The sequence below is a fragment of the Spermophilus citellus genome (genome assembly GCF_964194105.1).
Source record: "Spermophilus citellus genome assembly, chromosome: 6".
NCBI classification, from domain to species: domain Eukaryota; kingdom Metazoa; phylum Chordata; class Mammalia; order Rodentia; family Sciuridae; genus Spermophilus; species Spermophilus citellus.
In genome coordinates, this window is record NC_138187.1 from 19817128 (window position 1) to 19838241 (window position 21114).

Consider the following 21114-nt stretch of genomic DNA (forward strand, 5'->3'; position numbering starts at 1 on the left):
GGGGCACCATGCTTGGGCTGCGGCCAGGAAAGCAGATGAGAAGTGCCGTCTTAGGACAGCCATTCTGGTGACCAAGGGCACCCGACGCAGCAGGGCCCAGGTGGGAAGCAGGTGTAGGGCAGGGAGATGGCCATGACCTTCCCAGGGAGGCTCTGGGGTCACTAAGCGAGCAGAGCTCCAGGCAGCGCGGCCGAGCCGTGTGCGCTGGCACCAGAGACCAGGGTCCCGGGCTGGGCGCGTCCTGGGAGCTCCCGGGAGAGGTGCGGGCGCTGGGGGCCAGGACCAGGCAGGGCCAGCGGCAGCTACCTTGGCGTTGAGCACGTTGCTGGCGATGCGGCAGAGCATGAGCAGCCCGTCCTCCTGCATGGACCAGGACACGCGCAGCCGGGTCATCCTGCGCAGGGCGCTCTGGTCGGCCTCGTCGTGGTAGCGCAGCCGCTTGCTTTTCTCTGCTGGGGCCTCTCCTGAAAAACGGGGAGGAGAGGACCTCCAGAGCTGTCCCTCCAGGGCAGGGCCCGCGGAGCAGTCCCCAGACGCTCACTGTGCCTGAGAGCAAGTGACCGGAGACCCAGCTTTCCGACAGCAGCCTCTACCTGGTCATCGGCCACTCTCCAGTGGCTCCCACTGTGACCTCACTTCTTTGGAGGTGCCTCATGCAGACACTCGCAGGCTGCACTGAGGGTGCCTCTGCTGGACAAGCAGGACAGCGACTGCAGCCCTGGGTGCCCTCAGCTGCTGCTGAGGATGAGGATGAACACCTGGCGCAGAGCCTGGTGGGAAGTAGCTGCTCACTAAATGAGCAGTCAACACCTTCCAGCATATGCACTGGGTGCCAAGCAGGCAGGTTTGTGGAGGGATATTGACAGCAACCCGAGGAGAGGGATACAGTTATCACCGCGATTTTGATGTGCCAAGGGACATGCATCATCAGGAGCAGGTGTGGGGACTGCATCTCAGCTCTTGGTCAAGGGGCTCTCCAAGGTCTCGTGGCAGCACCTGGCCTTGGGGACCCACGAGCAGCACCTGGCCAGGCAGACACCACACGCTGCTACACCTTTGCTTCGGTGCCAAAAGAGGTAGAAGGAAAGTCGGGGGAGGAATCTGGATTCCAAGGGCAGCACCCCATATTGTGCCTCGTGATGAACCCCAATCCTTGTGAGCTCACGTAGATCTCCCGCAGGTGAGACTGAGGGGACCGCTTCATGGGCACAGGCCAGGGTGCCCCCACCAGGATGCCCACACTTGACCCACTCAAGGCAGGTGTCTGTTTCAACACTGTCTGCCCTGAAGGAGCTACAGCAGGCAGGTGGCCCACGTGGGTGACATACTGAAGGAGCTACAGCAGGCAGGTGGCCCACGTGGGTGACATACTGAAGGAGCTACAGCAGGCAGGTGGCCCACGTGGGGGACATACTGAAGGAGCTACAGCAGGCAGGTGGCCCACGTGGGGGACATACTGAAGGAGCTACAGCAGGCAGGTGGCCCACGTGGGGGACATACTGAAGGAGCTACAGCAGGCAGGTGGCCCACGTGGGTGACATACTGAAGGAGCTACAGCAGGCAGGTGGCCCACGTGGGTGACATACTGAAGGAGCTACAGCAGGCAGGTGGCCCACGTGGGGGACATACTGAAGGAGCTACAGCAGGCAGGTGGCCCACGTGGGGGACATACTGAAGGAGCTACAGCAGGCAGGTGGCCCACGTGGGGGACATACTGAAGGAGCTACAGCAGGCAGGTGGCCCACGTGGGGGACATACTGAAGGAGCTACAGCAGGCAGGTGGCCCATGTGGATGACATACTGAAGGACCTACAGCAGGCAGGTGGCCCGTGTGGGTGACATAAAGAGCAAGGGCTGGCCTCCTCGGCACCCGCTCCCTTCTGCTCTGCACTAAGCTGGGCTGACGGATCCCACATGGCCGACTGGAGGGGGCACCTGCAGGCTGGTCAGACCTGAGAGACCCCGCAGGCTCCCTGACTCCTGGCTTCCTCAAGTCCAAAGTCACAACTGACCTTGGCCTGACTCTGACCCTGGCCTGACTGTGACCTTAGCCTGATGGGCATCAATGCAGAGCGGTCCTTGGCTGGTTTGAGGACCTTGCCGAGAAGCTTTTGCAGTTTAAATGATATTGAATCTGAGCTGTGGGAGTCCCTCAGAGACCTGCAGAAAACAGAGCCCATAGCCTTCGGAGATGCCTGGGAGCAGCGCAGGCCTCTTCCTGCCACACGGCTGGGGATGACTGTGGCAGTCAGTGCTGGCAGCCCGGGGACACGGACACCTGTGCCTGAGGGGCATAGGACTGAGACTCGGATAGCCGCCCACCAGCCGCACAGACCTTTCCTCCTCCTCTTGGTTCTCTTCCCAGGCTCCTTCTTCAGCCGTTTCCGCTTCTGGCTTCGGCCACCCCTGACCCTGCGGCTTCTGCCCAGCGTGGGCTCACGGTCCACCTCAAACTGCTCCTCCCGGTCGGCACACAGCTCGGCGCCTGTCCGCGCTTCTCCCCAGAGAGCCAACCGGCCACCACCTAGGGATGGTCAGGGGAGAGGAGCCTCAGGGTGAGCGCTACGGAGGCACGGTGGGCCGAACGGGAAGCACCGCGGTCGCCTGGGCCCTGGTGCCACGTCCCTTCCCGGGGTGGACTCTGGGCACACCCACCTGTGGCACCGAGGGGCAGCGGGCGCTTGGACAGGAAGGTCTGCAGCCTCACGGTGAGCCCGTTCTCTGCATTGATGTTCTCCTGAGAGACGTGGGCGCTGGGTGAGGACTGGGCACTAGCCTCCAGCCACCATCCTGCAGGGTCCCCCCATGCTCTGGCACCTAGCCTGCTGCTCCTGCTTTACAAGGGAGCAGCTGTACAGCAGGGCAAGTCAGAGGCCACTGGGAGCACAGGCCACAGGCGTTCAGGGGCCCAGCGACCTCCAGGACCAGCTGGCTGTGTCCCTGGTGACTCTGGCTTTGCCCAGGGGGGAGACGGCAGGACGGGGCAGCGCGGGCAGCCTGGCTCCTCCCGGTGCCCACCTTTCTGGCCTTGTTGATGATGTAGCTGGTCCAGATCCAGTTGCGCTTCAGGTGGGCATAGAAGCTGGAGTCGAGCCCCGCGGCCCCGAGCCCGTCTCCGGGGATCAGGGCCTCGTCCACCACCTCCCGGCTGCCCCTGGGGAGGGAACAGGGGAAGAGCCCTCCTTGCAACCGGAAGCAGCCCTCGGCCTATGTGGACTCACTTTTGACCCGAATCCCAGAGGAGCCCAATAGGCCGGAGTCGGCAGGTGGTCGCTTTTCTCCAAAGTTGAAAACCCAGAATTTTATGTGACATTCCCAATTTTGGACTGTTGACAACTGATGGGACTTAAAACAGCCGGTGACCACGCAAAGCACAGCTAGGGTCAGACGCAGCCCGGGCCCCCAGGTCCTGCCTCTGCAGACACGGCCTTCTGCTGAGGCCTGAGCGGGAGGGAGGGGCTGGGCTGCGTGGCCTGGGGTGGGGACAGTGGTGGGCAGCGGGGTGGGGTGGGGGGACGCACGTGGTGTACTCCAGCATGGCGCACTTGCGCTCCAGGTTGTGCCTGTCGATGGCGTTCTCCTGCTCCTTCTGCAGGCTGCCCTCCTTGTCGCCTCCCGAGTCTGGGCTGTTCTTTTGGACGCACGGGCAGCGCACCACACCTGAAAGCCAACGCAAGTTCAGCCCAGCAGGGCTCCTGGCTGAGCTCTGGTAGACACCTGTGAGGGGGCGAGGACTGGTGGCCCGTGGGACCCGCCAGGGGAAGGGTCCACCTGGCCAGGCTTCCAGTGGCCACATAAAGGGAGACAGAAGGCGGAGGGAGAGGCACTGGGTTGGGGAGAGGAGGGAGGGATGGAGGCGGAGGGGGAACCCAGAGAGGGGGAGGCCAGAGCTGCCGTGGCCACAGTCAGATGCCCGCGATAGCAGACCCTTCCAACCACTCAAGAGATGCCCTGAGGCAGGCGACAAGTTGTCATTATCCCATAATCAAGAAAATGGTGTTTCCTGCAGACGATGTGAGTCACGAGGAAACCGCTGGCTTGAGTAGGTGAGGGAGGGTCTGGTCCCAGGAGCAAGGTCAAGGACACTCCTGGCAGTGTCCACATGGAGAACCTGGCTTCCTGGCGCGGCCAGTGGGAATACCACACACCTGCAGCTGGACCTGGACCCGAGACACCCTGTTCTAGCACTGGGGGGTGGACAGTGTCTGGGTGGGCTTAGGAACTGGCCTGTCCCGGGGTGATTCGGGGCAGCACCTGCGGGAATGTCTTCTGAATCGAGGGGCAGCGACTGCCTCATTGACCACGCAAGGTCCCGCAGCTCTGCTCAGGGACACTAAAGGGACGCGGATCCACTGACTGTCAGGCCTGAAAGCCTCTGACGTGAGTTACATGTGGCTCACAAATCTTTATCGAGGGATGAAACCCGGAGGGGTCGGGCGTTTCTATCATCTGCGGTGGTCAAGGCCCTTGCTGTGAGCGCACAGGACAGTGTCAAGGTGACACGCACGGGCTGCTCTGCTGGCTCTGAGTGCCAACAACTGTGGCTCCCGCTTCGCCTAAAATCCAGGGTGCTGCTGGCCTCTCGGCCCTGGGGTGAGGCAGAGACTCCTCTCCCAGGTGCAAACCGGACGTGGCAAGAAAAGGTCAGAGGGGGTGGAGCAGCTCAGAGAAGGCAGCACAGGGTGAAGGTTCTAGCACCTTCCACAGATCCCCGCATTCGACACGCGTGTGTGGTGCCCACCGGGGACAGGCCCTGCAGATATGCCTGAGGGATTCGCAGAATGCGGCCAGACAGGAGTCTTGGAGAGAAGGTCTAGAAGCAGCGGGGACTGCTGTGAGACCAATACAAGTGAAGGGACAGTCCAGGAGAGGAGATCCTGGGCCAAGCCTAGCACCGCCCACTGACGGACCCCTGCCAGCTCCCCTCCTCAGCCTCTGCAGAGCTGTCCCCTCCTCCTCACACAGACATGAGGCACAGCCCCTGATGGACCACCCTGCGTCCATCTCACACAGCTGCCAGCGTGAGGTACTCCTTGCTCACAGCCACCCCGTGGCTGTCACTGCTCTTCACCAGGTCCCCAGGGTCCCCCTAGTCTGGCTGCCACCCACGACCCCCTCAACATGCCAGTCTCTGCTCTTTTATCCAACATGGACCTCAGGGCTTCGCACGGGCTGTTTCCCTGCCTGGAACCTCCCCAGGCCTGGGCCTGGCTGGTTCAGCCTAATCCCTAGGGATGGCGGGTGGACCTGGGAAGGCTATTCCCAAGCACCCCACTAAAATGCTCTGGCACCCACCACACTCTGGGGCTCTCTGTGAACTATGTCTCCCCTTCACTAGCCACAAGCGTGGTGAGGGCAGGGCAGGCCGTGCTCTCATCACTGTGTGGCAAGGAGCAGCACGTGACCATGGCAGGTGCTCCACAGGTACTTATTCAGGGAGCACAGGAATGAGGACCAGGTGTGTGCTCGGCTGGGTGGGGCCCAGCAGCCCCTGGCCCAAGGCCCCCCATCCTGCTTTCTCAGGGAGCCCCAGGGACTCTGCTGCCTTGGGAGCAGTCTGGAAATCTGGAGGCTGTGAGAACCTGCAGCCTCCTCTAGCTCGCAGCCTCGCTGACGCGGAGGACGGGGGAGGCGGGTGTACCTAGCGGGGTGTTGAGGCAGACGCACTGCAGGTCGAACCAGTAGTTCTCCACGTCCTGCATGGAGTTCAGGACGTAGAGCCGCCTCTCGAAGGGCCGGGTGCTATGGGCCAGGTTGTAATGGGGGTCGCAGATGGTGGTGTCGATGATGACCGCGTTCTTCTTCAGGAACACGAAGATCTGCAGGAGACCCCGTGGGGAGAAGCACACTGCGGGTCAGCACTGGGGCAGCCCGCAAGGGGCACCGCCGTCGCTTGGGCTTGGAGATGTTACCTGGTCTTTGTCCTGAAACTTCTCTGTGGGACCGAACTGCAGCAGCCCCATGTAGCACAGCCGCTGCAGGTTCTCGATCACGGAGAAGATGTAGCGCCTGGACACACACAGGCACCTGCTCCCAGCCGCTCCCCATGGGCAGCAGGGTCTGGCTTCCACCTGGGCCCCTGGAGGACCAGCCTCTGGCCTGGCCGGCACTGGGCCACCCCACCTTTCCCAAACCCCACCAGGCAATGGAGGCTGGACCCTCCACTCGGGTTTGATCTAGAAAGTCAACGTAAAACCACACTGCCCGCTGCAGGCTTCAGCGGGTGCTGCCCGGCTTCCTGTTCACGTAAGAAAAGGCACAGTGCCTGCGCACTGAGGCCTGCCATCCAGGGGGCCTGTGGGCCACTCAGAGCCCGCCCTTTGGGAGCCTGGTACAAGGCCACTGGGACCCTCACCTCACCTCTTGTACAGGAGCTGCTGCCGGATGGGCCTGGGGAGGAAGCGGATCAGTGTGTGCTTCTTCAGAGGGTCGTTGAGGAAGTCCTCAAGGTTGTCCACCTGCGGAGGCCATCTGCAGGGTCAGCTTGGCCAGCAGACCAGGGTAGCCACAAGGCTGAGGAGACACCCACCTACACTCCACCCCTCCCTGCCTCTGCCCCCTCCCTTCCCCTGGGGGCAGCAAGTAAGTGCCCTGGGGCTGCTGGTGGGCGGAGCAAGGGGACTCCCAGGAGATGGTGGGGACATCACTCCCTGGAAGGCAGCCGCCTCCTCTGTCATCCCCCTGTCACCCCCAAAGGAAAAATCTGGAGCCGCCCACGTATTTATGCTCTAAAAGATATTCATCAACATGTCATTTAGAAGAATAAATGGCATTTAAATAAAAAATATTGGTCCAATACAGTACATGCTTAAGGAGAAATATTATGAATCCATCAATTTAACAAACTTAATGATGTGGACTGGGGATGTGGCTCAGCTGGTTGAGCGCGTGCCTTGCCTGCACAAGGCCGTGGGTTCGATCCCCAGCACCACCAAAATAAATAAATAAATAAATAAATAAATAAATAAAAATGATGTGAAAATACAATAAATTATCCAGTGGAAAGAACAGGTAATAGAAGAAGAAACAGAATCTCAGGTTTGTTTGGTTTTTTTTAAAGGGTTGACTGAAACACATACCGCCCGCTCCCGACCATAATAAAACAAATGAGGAGCTGGGCAAGTGATCCCAGTTACTTGGGGAGGCTGAGGAAGGAGGATTCCAAGTTTGAGGCCAGCCTTAGCAACAGAGTGAGACCTTGTCTCAAAATAAAAAAATAAAAATAACAAGGATGAGAGACAATCTACCAGACACCAGTGGTCATCTCTCTGGAGGACAAGGCTGAAGGTCATTTCTTTTTTTCCCTTTCTTTATGACCTATGTCACTGCTGAACCAGTTATCTGTCTCCCTCCCTCCAGAAGGAGGTCTCTGAGGTCCTCCCCTTTACCATCCTTCCTCCCATCCAGCCGTCACCCCCACCATTCACTCCCGGGGGCAACTCCAGGCACTCTCCCCATGACGGGGTGACTGGTGGCCTCCAGCCCTGGGACCTGCGACAGCCAGCCCCAGTACCTTGTAGCTGACTTGCACGATCTGGACGAAGATGGACAGGGGCAGGCAGAGCAGGAGGTCACTGACAAGCGCCCAGCCAGAGCCAAAGTCCCTGTGGACTGGGATGGGAGGGATGTGGCGCATCCAGGAGCACTCGTCCACGTACACTAGGAAGAGGATGGCATCACCCAGACAGCTGGGCGCCTCCTGGCAGGTCCCGGCCCCACGGGCAGGAGGGAGGGAGGAGCCTGGGCTGGGGTGGGCCTGGGCACCTGGGAGCCGCCCCGGCCCGTCCAGGGGAGGCCTGTCCAGGGGAGGCCCGTCCAGGGGAGGCCTGTCCAGGGGAGGCCTGTCCAGGGGAGGCCCGGCGCCTCACCTGTCTCTGTGGGAAGCTCCATTTCGGCCTCCCAGGGGGCACTCTCGTTGCTGTCCTTGGCTGGGCCTTCAGAGGCCTCCAGGTCGCTTCCAGAGGAGGGCCGCGGGCCTGCCCTGCCTGGCTCCTGCTTTCTCCTCTCACCTCCGACGCCCGGCTGCTCGGCCGCTTTGCTGGCAGGGTGGCCGTAGATCAGGTACCACAGGAACATGTGGACCACCCGCAGGCGGGGCATTTTGGGCAGGAACCCCAGGGAACGCCCAAGTCCCGGAACTGAAGCAAGAAAGGGGGCAGAGCGCTCAGGAAACCCCCCAGCTCGGCTCAGCCCCCAGACCCCCCCAGGGCGCCGCGCCTGGGCCCAGGGAGACGGCCAGTGCCTGCCCTCCCTTGGTGTCCACCTCCTGGGGGAATGTGACTCAAGATGACACTCGCAGTAGCTCATCAGACACGCAGATGTGCAGGGGGAGGGATGGGCGGGGGCCGCGGGGCAGTGCGGTAGCGGGTGAGTGTCCAGGACAGACTCAAGGGGCCGAGATGGGGGGTGGGGAGCAGAGGGCAGGCTGTGGGGAGCAAGGGGGCAAGGACAGATGGGTGGCAGCTGCCTCCACGGAAGGCCACTGGACAAGGTCTCTGGCTTCACGGGAACGTGCCAAATATTCCAAAATTTCGTTTTTTTCCTTAAACATTTCGGTTGTAGATGGACACGATACCTTATGGCTTACTTATTCACTTGTTCATTTATTTCCACGTGGTGCTGAGGGTGAGCCCAGGGGCTCACACATGCGGGGCGCATGCTCTTCCACTGAGACACAGCACCAGCCCGAAATTTCGGTTCTTTTAAAGTAACTTATTTCTGTGTTGATACAAATAAGCTGTTCCCTGACTTTCCCTGGTGACGAGGACAGGGTGGGACAAGGTGGATACAGCAGCAGGGTCCACTCTAGGGCCCAGTCTGGCCCACTCCTGGGCACAGCTGCTCTGCCACGCAGGGTTCCTGCCCCTCGGTGCCCTCTGCTCTCTGCTAGGAGGCCAGGGGTGAAGGCCACGCACCTCAAAGGGGAGTCCCACAAACTGCCTATCACCTGGGCCACCCCCACACTGCCTGGTGGAGGCTGCTGCCCTGAGAGCCATGTGCATGTCTGAGGGGAGCCAGGTGCCTGAGTGCGGAGCCTCAGCTGGTGGGCAGCGGGCAGGCAGGGAGGGCGGCCCAGGGAGCCCGAGCCCAGGGAGACCACCTGAGCTGGGGAGGCAGGTGAGGGCAGGACGGGGGGACTTCCTGAGCTCATGGAATGTTCCTCAGAGGACAGCCGGCAGAGGGAAGGAATCTCTGTGAACAGCTCCTCGTGTGGGGATCTACCCTGATTCCAGGAGTCTGCCAAGGGCCTGGGAGGCGTGCTGGGCACGGACCATGTCCATTGTGCAGACAGGAAAAAGGAGGCTGGAGAAGTCACGTGGCAGCCCAGCAGGGCCCAGCCAGCGATTCCCACCCCATTCAACTGCCTGCAGCCCAGAGCCCCAGCGCAGGGCCCCAGGTGCGCCAGCATCACGCAAGTGGCCATGAGATGCGGTCGCAGGCGGGTGGGGGCTGCTCTTTACCTACGACGGGGTGGTAGTTTTTAAGCGGGGTTATGCCCATCTTCTCCTCGGTCTTCTTCACCCGTGTGCTCTCTGGCTTCGTGGCCGTGTGCAGGTCGGAGTCTCTGGAAGTGCGTGGGCCCTCCTTTCCTGGGCTCTCTTCCTCGGCTTCCTCTGGAGGGGCTGGAGGCTGGGGGACTCTAACTCTGCAGCCAAACACCAGGGACAAGAACACGTTAGAGTAGCTGGCCGGGAGCCTCGGTGTCGGTCTGCATGACCTAGATGAAGGCACAGGGCTGGGGCGGGTCCAACCCGCTGTCTGCCGAATCCGGGCAGAGGACACAACTGAACAGTGTGCCCGTCACAGGACACGGGGGCTGGGGGCACGGAGGGGCCGGGAGGGGCTGCCCACCAACTGGGCTGCGCTGCCTTCTGAGGAAGGAGCCGAACACACGAGGCCTGAGGGCGGTTCCAGAGCGGCCAGCAGCCGGGAGTTCTGTGAGACTAGTCTTCCACCCCTGGCCTCGTGGCAGGCCACCCACCAGCACCCTGGGCGAGCCGGCCCGCCTGCAGCCCTCGGGCTTACGCCTGGCAGAGGACTTTCTCTTCCTGCACATTTTCTCCCGTCTGAAGTGGACCATGAGCTAAATTAGAGCCCGGAAGGCGAGGGCAGCCACTGGGTAGCCAAGGGCAGTCTCCGGGCAGAGTTATGAGGCTGAGTTCGGGACCCGAGGCCCGGGGCAGGGAGAGCTCGGAACCCTCGCTGGCAGATCCGCTGGAGGCAGAACACTGGGATTTTTTTTCTTAAAATAGCAAAGAATCAATCCTCACTTAGATTTGGGGTTGTGAACCCCCCACCCTGACTCAATGAGCGCACTGATTTCACACAAGGTGACCTACAGGGCTTTCTGAGGACACGCAGGACGCACAGGCCCCGGTGCCTTGCTTAAGGTTCTTTTGGGTCCCGCCACTTGCCTGTTGGCAGTGCTGGAGTTGGAGATCCGGAAGCGCACCTGCTCGATGGCACTCCTCACAAGGGGGTCATTCTGGTCCATGGACGGGTGCACCACCAGGTCCACCTGCAGAGAGAGTCAGTGTCCCAGTGGGCAGGGAGGGCCGAGGTCCTGACATTTCAGAACACAAGCGGGAGAGGGAAGGAAGGGTGTAGTTGAGCCGCTAGCCATCACATCACGGCTGTCCAACCCTCCAGCAGCCATGCCTGGTGCAGCCATCTGCCCACAGTTCCCTGGCGGGGCCGTCACATCCCACTGGTCCCCGCTGCACCTGGGGAAACACTCCCCACACCCCCTGGCGAATCCTGAGCGCTTCCACCTCGATCAGCCAGCGGCTGTCCTCCGTCTGGGGCTCCTGCCAGGCGCATGGCTAAATGAACTGGCAGAGGATTTAGGCAGCGTTCATTTTACCTTCTCCCAGGAACCGAGCAGAACCATGAGGGTGGGTCGGGTTCCAGCAGAGCCGGAGTGAACAAGGGGACCTGACGCAGGGCCATCCCTGCAGTGGCCAGCAGAGGGGAGATGGGCAGAACAGGCTGAGCGTGGCCGCTGAGCTGTGGGTGAGGAGGCTGGTGGCCTGAGCGCCCGAGAGCCAGGCCTCTAAATGATGAGGGTTTCCAGAATAAATGGTGCCAGCAGCTCTGCACCACAAATGGGCTCAGAGAGGTGTGGGACAGGGTCAGACAGCAGCGCCTGACAGGCCACCTCTGCTCAGGTGCCCCTGCCCCTCGTTTGTGGAGACCCCACCCCTCCTCTGAACCATCCCTTCTTTGTAGGTTCATGAGGCTCAAAGGAGACACAGTCAGGTGACAGCTCGAAAATTTAAAACGCAGCACTCACAGTTCCGAGGTCCATACCCAGAAACCCCCAGGCCTGACAGCGGGGACAGGACACAGGAGCAGAGGCTGGGCAGGAGCAGGCACTCCAGCCAGTGTGGCCCCAGCGGACCTGAGGGGCCAGCACGAGCCCCCCCCACCAAACCTGAGCCCTGAACTCCAGGCCAGAGGGGTGCTGACAAGCTGCAGGCCCCCGCAGTAGAAGGGGAGGCCGCAGCAGCGCCCCACGGCCCCCGACCACATGCTGCCATCTCCAGTTACGTGCCAGTGCTGACGGCTGCCCTGTGCCTTCCTGCCACTCCCCACCTGTGCCGCTAGCACAGAGCAGCCAGAGAGAGAGCTGACACTAAAGGCGGGTGGCCTCTGCCCAGCGCCCTCAGTCACCAGAGGCTGCGACCTGGAAGATCCGCCCTCGAAGGTCAACAGACATCAGGTGCGGCCGATGGGCCATGTGTCCTTCAGAGAAGGGACTTCAGCACATCCTGCCGCCTCATAAGGAGGAGCGTGCAGGCTGCGGGGAGGGAGGGGGGTCAAAGGGACATGTCATTTTATTTTAAAAGACTTTGGCAACGGCAGACGCTGTTTCCTGGGTCACTTCTGTGCACTGCTTTGTCTTTTTCAAATTTCTTGAGAAACAAGATGGCGTGAGCCGGGTGCCGTGGCTCCCGCCTACAGCCCCAGCTGCTGGGAGCCGAGGCAGGAGGGTCCCAGGGTTGAGGGCAGCCTAGGCCACTCAGCCAGACCCTGTCTCCAAATAAAAACGGAAAGGGCTGGGTGCAGCCCCGTGCTGCGGACAGTGAGAGCAGGAATAGCCTTGGCGGCTGATGAGAAGCAGAGGCCCCAGGCAGAGCTTTCTCAAGGCAGAGGTGGGAACCACAGTCTGGAAGGGAGGTCAGAAATTAATAGTGACCATCCCCCAGTGCCCAGCTGCGCCACCACAAATTACTCTGACCCTGAAAAATTTATGCCATAGAATATGTGCAAAGTCTGGAGCGACCGTTGCCATGGGAACAGCCCCAAACTTGACATTTTACAGAAATCAACAAAGTGAGACGGAGGTGATGGGTCAGTGGGCTGGAGACTTGCGTGCTCGCTCGCCGGGCCGCCACCTCCCTCCTGCCCTCCCGGGACGGAAGGTGCTCCACCTTCCGAACGTCCCTGAGCTCCTCCTGACGCTGCCTGCCCTCTCCTCCCTCACCCAAGGCCGGCTGCAGGGGACTCCTGCCCCGTGACTCGCCACTCTCACATCAACCACACTGTCACTCTTTCCTGTATCCATCTCTCAAAGTTGGGAACCCCTGATCCCCAAGTCGGGGGCTTGCTGCACACTGGGACACGCGGAGTCACCCACAACAGAGGGACCACTGAGAGGCACCGAGGGTGAGGGCGAGGGGCGGGGACGCCCTCAGCGGGCTGGCGCAGGCCTGGGGGCCAGTACCTTCTTCTTGATGCCGTCCTGGATGACCGTGGTGCGGTACAGCCTCAGGAGGCCCTCCTCCGACAGGTTCCGCACCAGGCGCACGATGGACTTCTTGCAGCACTTGGTGGCCACGCCCTCCTGCTTCTCCTGGTCCATGATCATCTTCTGTATCCTGCGACGTCACAAAATAAGCAGTTCAGGCTGCCCCCCAGAACATGGCAGGCCACTCTCCATGCCAAAGGACTCCGATGGCACCCAGCACAAACCAGGCGTGACGGGGTTCCTCCCCCAGAAAGGTGGGCCTCCAAGAGCCCTGAAGACCCTCCCTATAGCACGTGAGGACATGCCAGACGGCCCCTGCAGGGCCCCCAGCCCAGCCTTGCCGGCAACCCAAGGCATCGGGCCTGGGACAGCTGGGAGGGGAGCTGGGGCGGGAGGCTATCGTCCTCACCAAGTCCAGGCGCTCACTGATCGTCTAGCTAAGGGACGTTCCTGTCACCACCGTCCCGCAGACCTGAGCTGCTCCTTATTCCTCCTCGACACATCGCACTCTCTAGGTCTCACTGAGTCACTACAGTGACACCTCTAGATCTCTGGTCACAGAATGCCAGGTCTAGAAGGCTCGCTAGGAACATCTCGCCAAGCCCCTCGCTGCACAGAAGAGGGGACCAAGGTGACACCGTATCTGCAGATGGCCCCTGTTCCCAAGTCCAGCCCCAGTCAGGGACTGAGCACGAAGAAGCCACGTCCTTGACTGAGGGCCAGGCCCCTCCTCTGAAGTGGCCCTCACGCTGCCTGCTGGCCCAGGAGGCGCTGGTGGAGAGGGCTGCTGGGGCCGTTCTCCTTCCTTACAAGTCTCCCCCCAGCCCACGGCGGCCTTGGGGGACAGAGCATGCCTGCTCCCCCACCCCGTCAGGCCCAGCTTCAGAACGGCGGAGCCCACGGACCCTCCCGACCACAAAGGGACGCGGAGAGCAGAGGCCGTCGGCGGCCGGGGCGGGTGCCCGGGGCTTACGTGAACAGGCTCTCGATGAGGCGGAGGTTGGTGACGGCCTCTATGATCAGGTTCCTGCGCTTCAGGAGCCGGTACGTCTTGTCCTGGCCTGTGCCGTGCTTGCCGGACCTCTGGGAACCGCTGCCCTCCTGGGGGACAAGACAGGTGGGCTCAGCCAGGGCCGGACACTGCCGAGGGGTCGCGCCCTCCCAGCCCTCAGGAGGGGAAGTCAAGAGGTGGGTCCCTTCAGGGTTCTGAAGTGGCACAGCCACCTGCCAGCAGGGGCTCCTGGGCCCGGTGGATCTGCTGGCCCCAGAACAGGACTCAGTGTTACCGCAGCAACCCTGGGGCCCACCCTGGGGCGGCCTGTCCACCAGGGAGGCAAGGGACGGCTTCTCACTGAGGCCCATGGGGTTTGTGTCCTCAAAATGCTCCACGGCCTTCTCAGTTCCACCCACCTCACAGTGGAGGAGCCCAGGGCTCAGCGAGCCCAGGACTGTCTGGGCCACTGAGATGGAGTTGGGACGGGGCCTCTGCGCGTCCCTCGGGAGGCACCGGACTAGAAGCAGCGGCAGGCTCTGGAGCCCAGCCCGGGTATCCCTGGGGTGAACGGGAGCCCACACCACGTGCCCTGGGTCAGACCTTGGGGAAACTCAGAGCGAGCCCTGGGTGGACCCTAAACCCAGCACACGCCCCGTGGGTCACTGGGCACAAGTCACTGTGTGGCGGGCATGGCAGCTGGGCACGGCTTGCTGGCCGGCTCCTCACTCCTGGCTGGGGTAGCAGCTGCGGCACAGCCGTGAGGTGCACTCGGCCCACGTGGGCACTCAGGCCGGGCAGCACTTCCACCAGGGGAATGGGCTGCTGGGCCCAAGAGGGCGCCCGAGAGTCAGAGCGAGCACTCTGCAGGCAGCTGGCCACGGCTGCTGGGGAGCGGAGACACACCCTGCCAAGAGCCACCAAGGAGCAGAGGACACCACTATCCCCAGAAAGACCCAAAAGGGGGAGGCAGTGCCACCGTCATTCAGGAGTGACTTTCCACCCGAGAGGAGCCGAGTGGGCAGAGACCACGGAGCCCCAGGCTGTAGGCAGCGCGTGCTGGGGCCACACAGACCCGATGGCAAGGGATGGGGAGAGGAGGGCAGGGGACACAGTGGAAGCCCCGCTGGGGACAGAGCTGGCAGGCCCCGCTTCCTCAGCTGGTGACAAGGCCAGTAGCGATGGACAGGGAGCCTGGGTACCCAGCAGGGAGGAAGGGCTCAGTGGGTCTGTGAGCACTCCCACCATGCCCCATATGTCCACCACAGGGACAGAAGCAGAGCACAGAGGAGCAGCAGGGCAGGGTGAGTACAGTCCTCACTTGATTCAGGGGCAGCCACCAACCTGTAGGGGCCTTGCGTCCCCCACAGCCCAAGAGCTGGGATTTACCTTGCAGGGCGTGACCCCAAACCAGTAGCAGCAGGAAGCCACTCACCCACCCACCCCCAGGGGGCCTCATCTGCTCTGCTTCCAAAGGCCTGGCAGAATTGGAGGCACCTTTGGAATCACGTGATGAGACGGCATCCTGTGCCCGTCACCTTCTAACCCGTCCTCACACGGATGACAAAGCACTGGCCTGCCCCACTGTGCCTCTGACGCCTTGCAGCACGCAGCGTGTGGACAGGACGCCGGACACGCTTTCTGATCTGTATGAGGGTCACTCTTCCCTCACGGCGAGTGCTCCTGGCCTGGCACCTGCAGCAGGCTCCTCGACCATGGCCGAGTCTGTGCTGGACGAGGCGCTGCTGACTGGCAGGGTGGGGCGCAGCGCTGGAGCACTGGCCCGCATAAACCAGGCCCCAGGCCGGACATCCAGAGCCACAAAAAGAAAGGAAGAAAACATGCAGCCATAGCCAGGCGCAGGGTGCCCTAGCCCTGACCCCGCATGCGGGCAGGGCTGCCTGGAGGCCGAGGCAGGAGGACCACTCGAGCCTGGTTCGAGGCCCACTGGGCAACATGCCAGGACCTGTCCAATCAACAGCAGCCATAACCAGTACCCCGGCCTGGCCACCGCACTGCTGGGAGAGTCCCCTCCCTAAGTGGTGACAATCAAAATGTCGCTTTGGCCAACGTCCTTGGGGCAACACCAACTCACAGCCATCTAAACTGGCAACACAGAATTCCTTGAAAAGAACAAGCTGTTGGAGAGGGAACCTGGGGACATCACGGTGCAGGTGACTTGTGTGCAGGGTGCGGGCACGTGAAGGAGCGTGGAAGAAGGACGTGGCTCCCGTGGGCACAGAGCTGGCCCTCAGGGTGCCTGGCCCTGGCCCCGCCCCTGGCTCGGCTGCTGTCCTTGAGTTTCAGGCACAGACAGGAGCAGGCTGGCCCAGCGGCCAGGCTCCCTCGGAGACAATGCCCTCCCCGGCCAACACTGACCTTGGGGTTGTCCAGCCGGACCTCCTCGATCACCGCGATGTCGCCGCTGTTGCTCTCCATGCAGTGGGAGCCGAAGGACACGTTGAGGTCTGAGTTGCTGCTGGAGTCCAGCAGGCCGTCCCTGCCCGCGGGGCCCCGGCAGGCCCTGTCCTCAGCAGCTCCTGGGGAGGAAGACGGCTGCTTCTTCAACGGGTGTAGGTTTAGGACTTTCCACCCACCTGTGACGAGGGCAGGAGGGGAACCATCAAGAGGGAAGGGACAAGGGCTTCTGTGCTTGGCAGCCACAGGAGCCAACAGGCCACACCTGCTGATTGTCACTTCAAAGACAGGTGAGGACCCGCAGGCAGCCAGTGTCCCTCTCAAAAGGCCAGATATTAGATCTGCAAACCCGCCATCAGCCCCACCTCCAGGGCGCTCTCAAACAGTCATCGCTACTGAACCAAAACCCCAGGGAGCTTTGGACAGATGTCGAGGGAAGGGAACAGAGGAACCTTCTGGAATTCTATTCCTTTAATAGTAAAAACCTAACAAAACATTTGCCAAGGACACTGCTGTGCAAGCAGGCAGGGGACAGACCACACAACTGTCCTTGCCAAGCCTCCTAGGAGATGCGAGTGACCCCTGTGCGCCCCGACTCAGGGCAGCACGAGGGGCCCTGAGGTGCCCACTGAGCTGAACCCCTGCAGCTGCCCGCAGGCCCAGGCGCTCGGCCCCACACGCCCCCACCCGTGCCAGCCACCTACCTTTGGTTGGCGTGGAGTGATGAGGCTGGGTGCCTGGTCCCAGGTCCACAGAGGACCTCAGGTGGCCCTGGGAGGCCCTGCCCCTGCGCTTGCTGCTGCGGCTGCTCTCCTCCTCGCTGTCCGACTCGGAGAGGAAGGCGTCCTCGCCCTCAGGCAGGAGCGTCTCCTCGGGCACCGAGGCCAGGCTCACGGTGGTCAGCAGCTCGCTGCGGGCCTTCTCCCGGGCATACTGCCGGCTCAGGTCACTCTCCTCCGCAAACACGCACGAGATGTACTTGGTCGTCCGCTGCCGGCCCTCGTCTTCCATGAATCCCTACAGGGGACAGGAGTGTGTTTATCCTGCTGAAAAGAGCCTGCTGCACTCACCACAGGCTGGTGGCCTGGTCTTGCTGTCCCCAGCGCTCTCCTGTCTCGTGGCCTAGGGCCCCTTCCTGCCCTGTCTCCTGGCCCTTGCTTCCACGAGCCGCTGGAGACGGCTCCGGATGCAATCCTGCCCCCGTGTGCACTGAGACTGCGAGCTCCTGGGGCGCGGGGTCCTAACGTGACCTTCCCAATAGCCTCTTGGCCGGGCACAGGCCTGGCTCACAAAATAATGGTCAGCAGGCAGGGAGTGTTTGTCACACAGAATTCAGTGGCTGCCGGGCACTACAGTGTCCAGGCCTGCAGGGCTCCTGCCCCACTCAGCCACAGCACAGGACTGGTGGCCTGGTCATCACTGATCTGTGCTCACTTTATCTTTTGGAACAGGGGGCGGGGCTCCATGGGGTAAGGAGTGGCGTCCGTGCACACGGCACGGGGTAGGGGGCACCAAGTGCTCTGCCATCATGAGCTCACCCAGAATCCTGCCTTCAGGCAAAATGTCCAAAATGTGGGCAAGAAGAGGGTGACGTGGGAAAGTTTCAGTACCCAGGGTGGCACTACTGAGGGTAACAGAGCTTCTAGGAGGTGGGACCTAGTGGGAGGCCCTTAGGTCACCGTGCTCCCAAAGGGTTCTGGGACCCTAGTCATCTTCTCTGTCCTTCTGGCTCATGATGGAGCAGTCGCTTCACCACGTGTCCCCGCAACCATGTGCTGCGCAGAGCCAGCGACTGGACACTGCAGAACCCCGAGCCAGGGCGACCTTTCTTGAGTCGCGTCCCACACAGTGACAGAGAGCTGACTGATGGGCACCAGGCTGGGAGGACAGGACTGGATCACAAAAGGGGACACGCAGTTAGCTTGCCCGATGCCCTCCTGTCACGTAAACACGGAGGGGGCAGGTGGACGGACACTCACGGCCCAGCTGCCCGTCCCCACCGGGGAGCCAGCTCTAGGCGTAGGTGCCCTGCCTTGCAACTTCCCAAAGCTGACAACTGCTCCAGGTCTGACAAGTGGGGACAAGGCCGCAGCAGTGACGGGGGGCCCCAGGGAGCCTTTGCTCCTAGGCACAGATGGCAGGTGATCTGCTCCTGACATGTGGCTTCGCGAACGTGCGATGGGCCCAGCCGGACGTGTTACCTTGACGACCTTGAACCTCTGGAGCAGCCGGCAGAGCATCCTGGCTTCCAGCTTTCCCACGTTCATGGCCACTCGGATCTCAGCCTGGGAAATGCCTTTGGTGCCTCTGCGCTCAACTGTGAGGAACAACAGCATGAGCCCCAGCCGCGCCTGGGCAGCTGGGCCAAGTCACCCCCCTCCCAGGTGCAGGGGCGTCGGAGCAGCAAAGCCAACAGAGAGGGTAGGAGGGCCCTCCTCTCCTGCTCCCCCAGGCTCCACCAACACCTGAGAACAAGACAGCTCTAGCGGGCTCCACCACGCCAGCACCCGAAGTGTACGGCCACCGGGGCTCGTCTACCGGGGCCAGGAGGGCCATTTCACTCAGCAGCAGGAAACCAGCCCTTTCACATGGACTTTTTCACCTGAAGGAGACCGACTCCCCTGAGCAAACTGTCACATTCACGTACGATCACATCAAAATGAACCCTACCACCACGTGTGACCATAATGCACTGATGAAGGCTTTTCAAAAGCAAAAATTTTTAACTGAGAACTTTTTTAACGTGCATTTCCCAGGTTTCTTTCCTGGTAGACCAGGCACTGGGACACCGACAGCCACACTGTTCTGCAGCAGCCTTCAGCGTGGACCACGGGAGGAGACTGCCTGGTGCCCTGGGGAAGGACTGGCTGCTGACCACGCATAGCTCCATGCTATGTAGGTCCTCAACTCTCGTCCTGCCACCAACTTGGCTCCTGGGTACTGTTATCTCATCTTCCCATGACGCCCTCTTAAACTCCCTCTTCTAATCTGAGGCTGAGGACATCAGGAAGGAGGCCAGCGGGCAGCGGAGGTGGGCCCATGCCCAGGGGATGTGTGAACCGCAGGGCAGACTTGGCGGCCAAGCTCCTGACTGCTGGGAACCCTCTCCTCTCCATTTCCTGCCAGGAAGCCAGTCAGGGCGAGGAGGCCCTGCCCCATGGCACGGGCAGGAACAATAGGGAGCCAGCTCGCCCAGGAAGCCGGGACACTTCCCATCAGCAACAGGCTACAAATGGGAACCAAGAGCTAGGGGACACTGTCCCCAAATGGGGTCTGAGGAACTCATCCTGCCAACTGCCTGGCCGTCCTCCAAGGAGGCCAGTGATGTGCTGTGTGGCTTCCAATCCGCGGCTGAGCCAGGGCCCTGCGTCCTCTGCCCCTAGTGGCACTGGGTCCCTGATGTCCTACACAGACTCTGGGGCCCAGAGGAAAGGTGAGGAATGGGAAAGTTTTTGTCCCTTTATCATTAGGACTCCCAGCCTATGGTGACCGCAGGCCAGGACATAGGGCCACGGGTGCCGTGCTGTGGGTTCGTTCATCTCCCCCACCTCCATCTCTGCGGAGCTGGAACCCTCCCTGTGGCAGTGTGGGGAGCGGGGACCAGGGGGAGGTGACTGGGGGAGCAGGGCCCTTGTGGATGGCTGAATGCCAGTGTGTTTCCACTGATTAGTCACCACGAGAGCAGGTGGCCTAGCAGCAAGGCCACGCTGTGTCTGTCTCTTCCCCACAAATCTGCGTCCCTCTAGCTTTCTGTCCAGGCATGGAGTGGCCACAGCCAGAAACTGAGCGATGCCAGGACCCTGTCTGAACTTCCTGGCCTCCGTAAGTCTAAGGCAGAATCAAACCTTTTCTTTATAAATCATCCAGTCTTGGGTGCTTTGCTATAGGACCAGAAAACGGACTAAGATAAACAGCAATTTTTCTTATTGCTTTCTACGAAGCAGACCCTGTTCTAGATACTTCAGTCCTCATGATGTGGTGGCGCAGGTGCTACCCTGTGTGCGGGTCAGTTTTAGACACCGACCTGGCTGGATGCAGTGATGCCTGGCAAAGGATGATTTCTGGAAGTGTCTACAGGCGTATTTCTGGAGGAGATGGGTCTGTGAGGGGGTCGGCTGCTTGGGGAAGACCTGCCCTAGGGTGGGCAGGCACCAACGAATCAGCGGGGGCCCAGGGAGCATGAGAAGGCAGAGAGGAGAGGTGAATTCACCCGCTCCCTCTTCTAAGCTGGGATGCCCTTCTGCTCTGGGGCGTCAGAGCTCCGGGGTCTCTGGCCTCTGGGCTACTGGCTTGTACCAGAGGCTGCAGCTTCTCAGCTGGGGCAGGCCTTCCCAGCCTCTGTCATCACACAGGCCGACCCCTAACGAATTCCGTCCATCTCTGTCCTGACATGTGGCCTGGTCCTGCCTAGCTAGGAACCCCAAGCCACCTGCTTTACAGATGAGAGGACGAGGCTCAGAGACTAACATTGCACGGCAATGTGGCACCAAGGCTCTGAACTCGACTCTGACCCAAGGGAACCGCGGAGCTTCCAGGCACCACAGCCTCCGGCTACGGCCTCCACTCAAGGGCTCCAGAGCGGCGTCGGAGCGGGCGCCAAGGGGACTCACTGAGCTCGTAGGTCTGCGTGAGCATGTCCCGCTCGTACACGATGTCCACTGGGGGCAGCCCCTTGGAGATGGCCTCCTCGTCGTCATCGTCATCATGGTCATCTTCAACCTTCCGCTTAAATTCCTTCAGCAGTTTAAGGCACCGAACCATGATGTTGGTCCCTGGGAACAGGAGCACAGGTTTGCAGCGGTGAGGGGACAGGACCTGAGGGGTCACGACTCCCCCTGCAGACAGACGGTCACCCCGTCAGCTGACAACTGCATGTCGGGGCACGAGGCCTGACAACTGCCTCCACTTGGTCCTTAATGTAATCAGAGACGCCCAGGGAAGGGACAGCGCAGTG

At 61.5% G+C, this 21114-nt stretch overlaps 1 protein-coding gene across 1 annotated transcript in view; it reads right to left on the bottom strand.

Annotated features, from left to right (window-relative positions):
* Positions 1-21114, bottom strand: part of GTF3C1 (general transcription factor IIIC subunit 1) — a 64773-nt gene that overhangs the window by 15095 nt on the left and 28564 nt on the right. Inside the window, exons 7-24 of the mRNA XM_081298366.1 lie at positions 20771-20932; positions 18362-18477; positions 16865-17177; positions 16122-16339; positions 13725-13852; positions 12728-12881; positions 10416-10519; positions 9462-9646; positions 7869-8138; positions 7514-7659; positions 6361-6458; positions 5913-6009; positions 5642-5819; positions 3522-3660; positions 3019-3154; positions 2656-2737; positions 2336-2524; positions 307-464 (exon numbers count right to left, since the gene is read on the bottom strand). Of these exons, the coding sequence (XP_081154492.1) occupies positions 307-464; positions 2336-2524; positions 2656-2737; positions 3019-3154; positions 3522-3660; positions 5642-5819; positions 5913-6009; positions 6361-6458; positions 7514-7659; positions 7869-8138; positions 9462-9646; positions 10416-10519; positions 12728-12881; positions 13725-13852; positions 16122-16339; positions 16865-17177; positions 18362-18477; positions 20771-20932 (2873 nt within the window). The remainder of the gene's footprint in view (positions 1-306; positions 465-2335; positions 2525-2655; positions 2738-3018; positions 3155-3521; positions 3661-5641; positions 5820-5912; positions 6010-6360; positions 6459-7513; positions 7660-7868; positions 8139-9461; positions 9647-10415; positions 10520-12727; positions 12882-13724; positions 13853-16121; positions 16340-16864; positions 17178-18361; positions 18478-20770; positions 20933-21114) is intronic.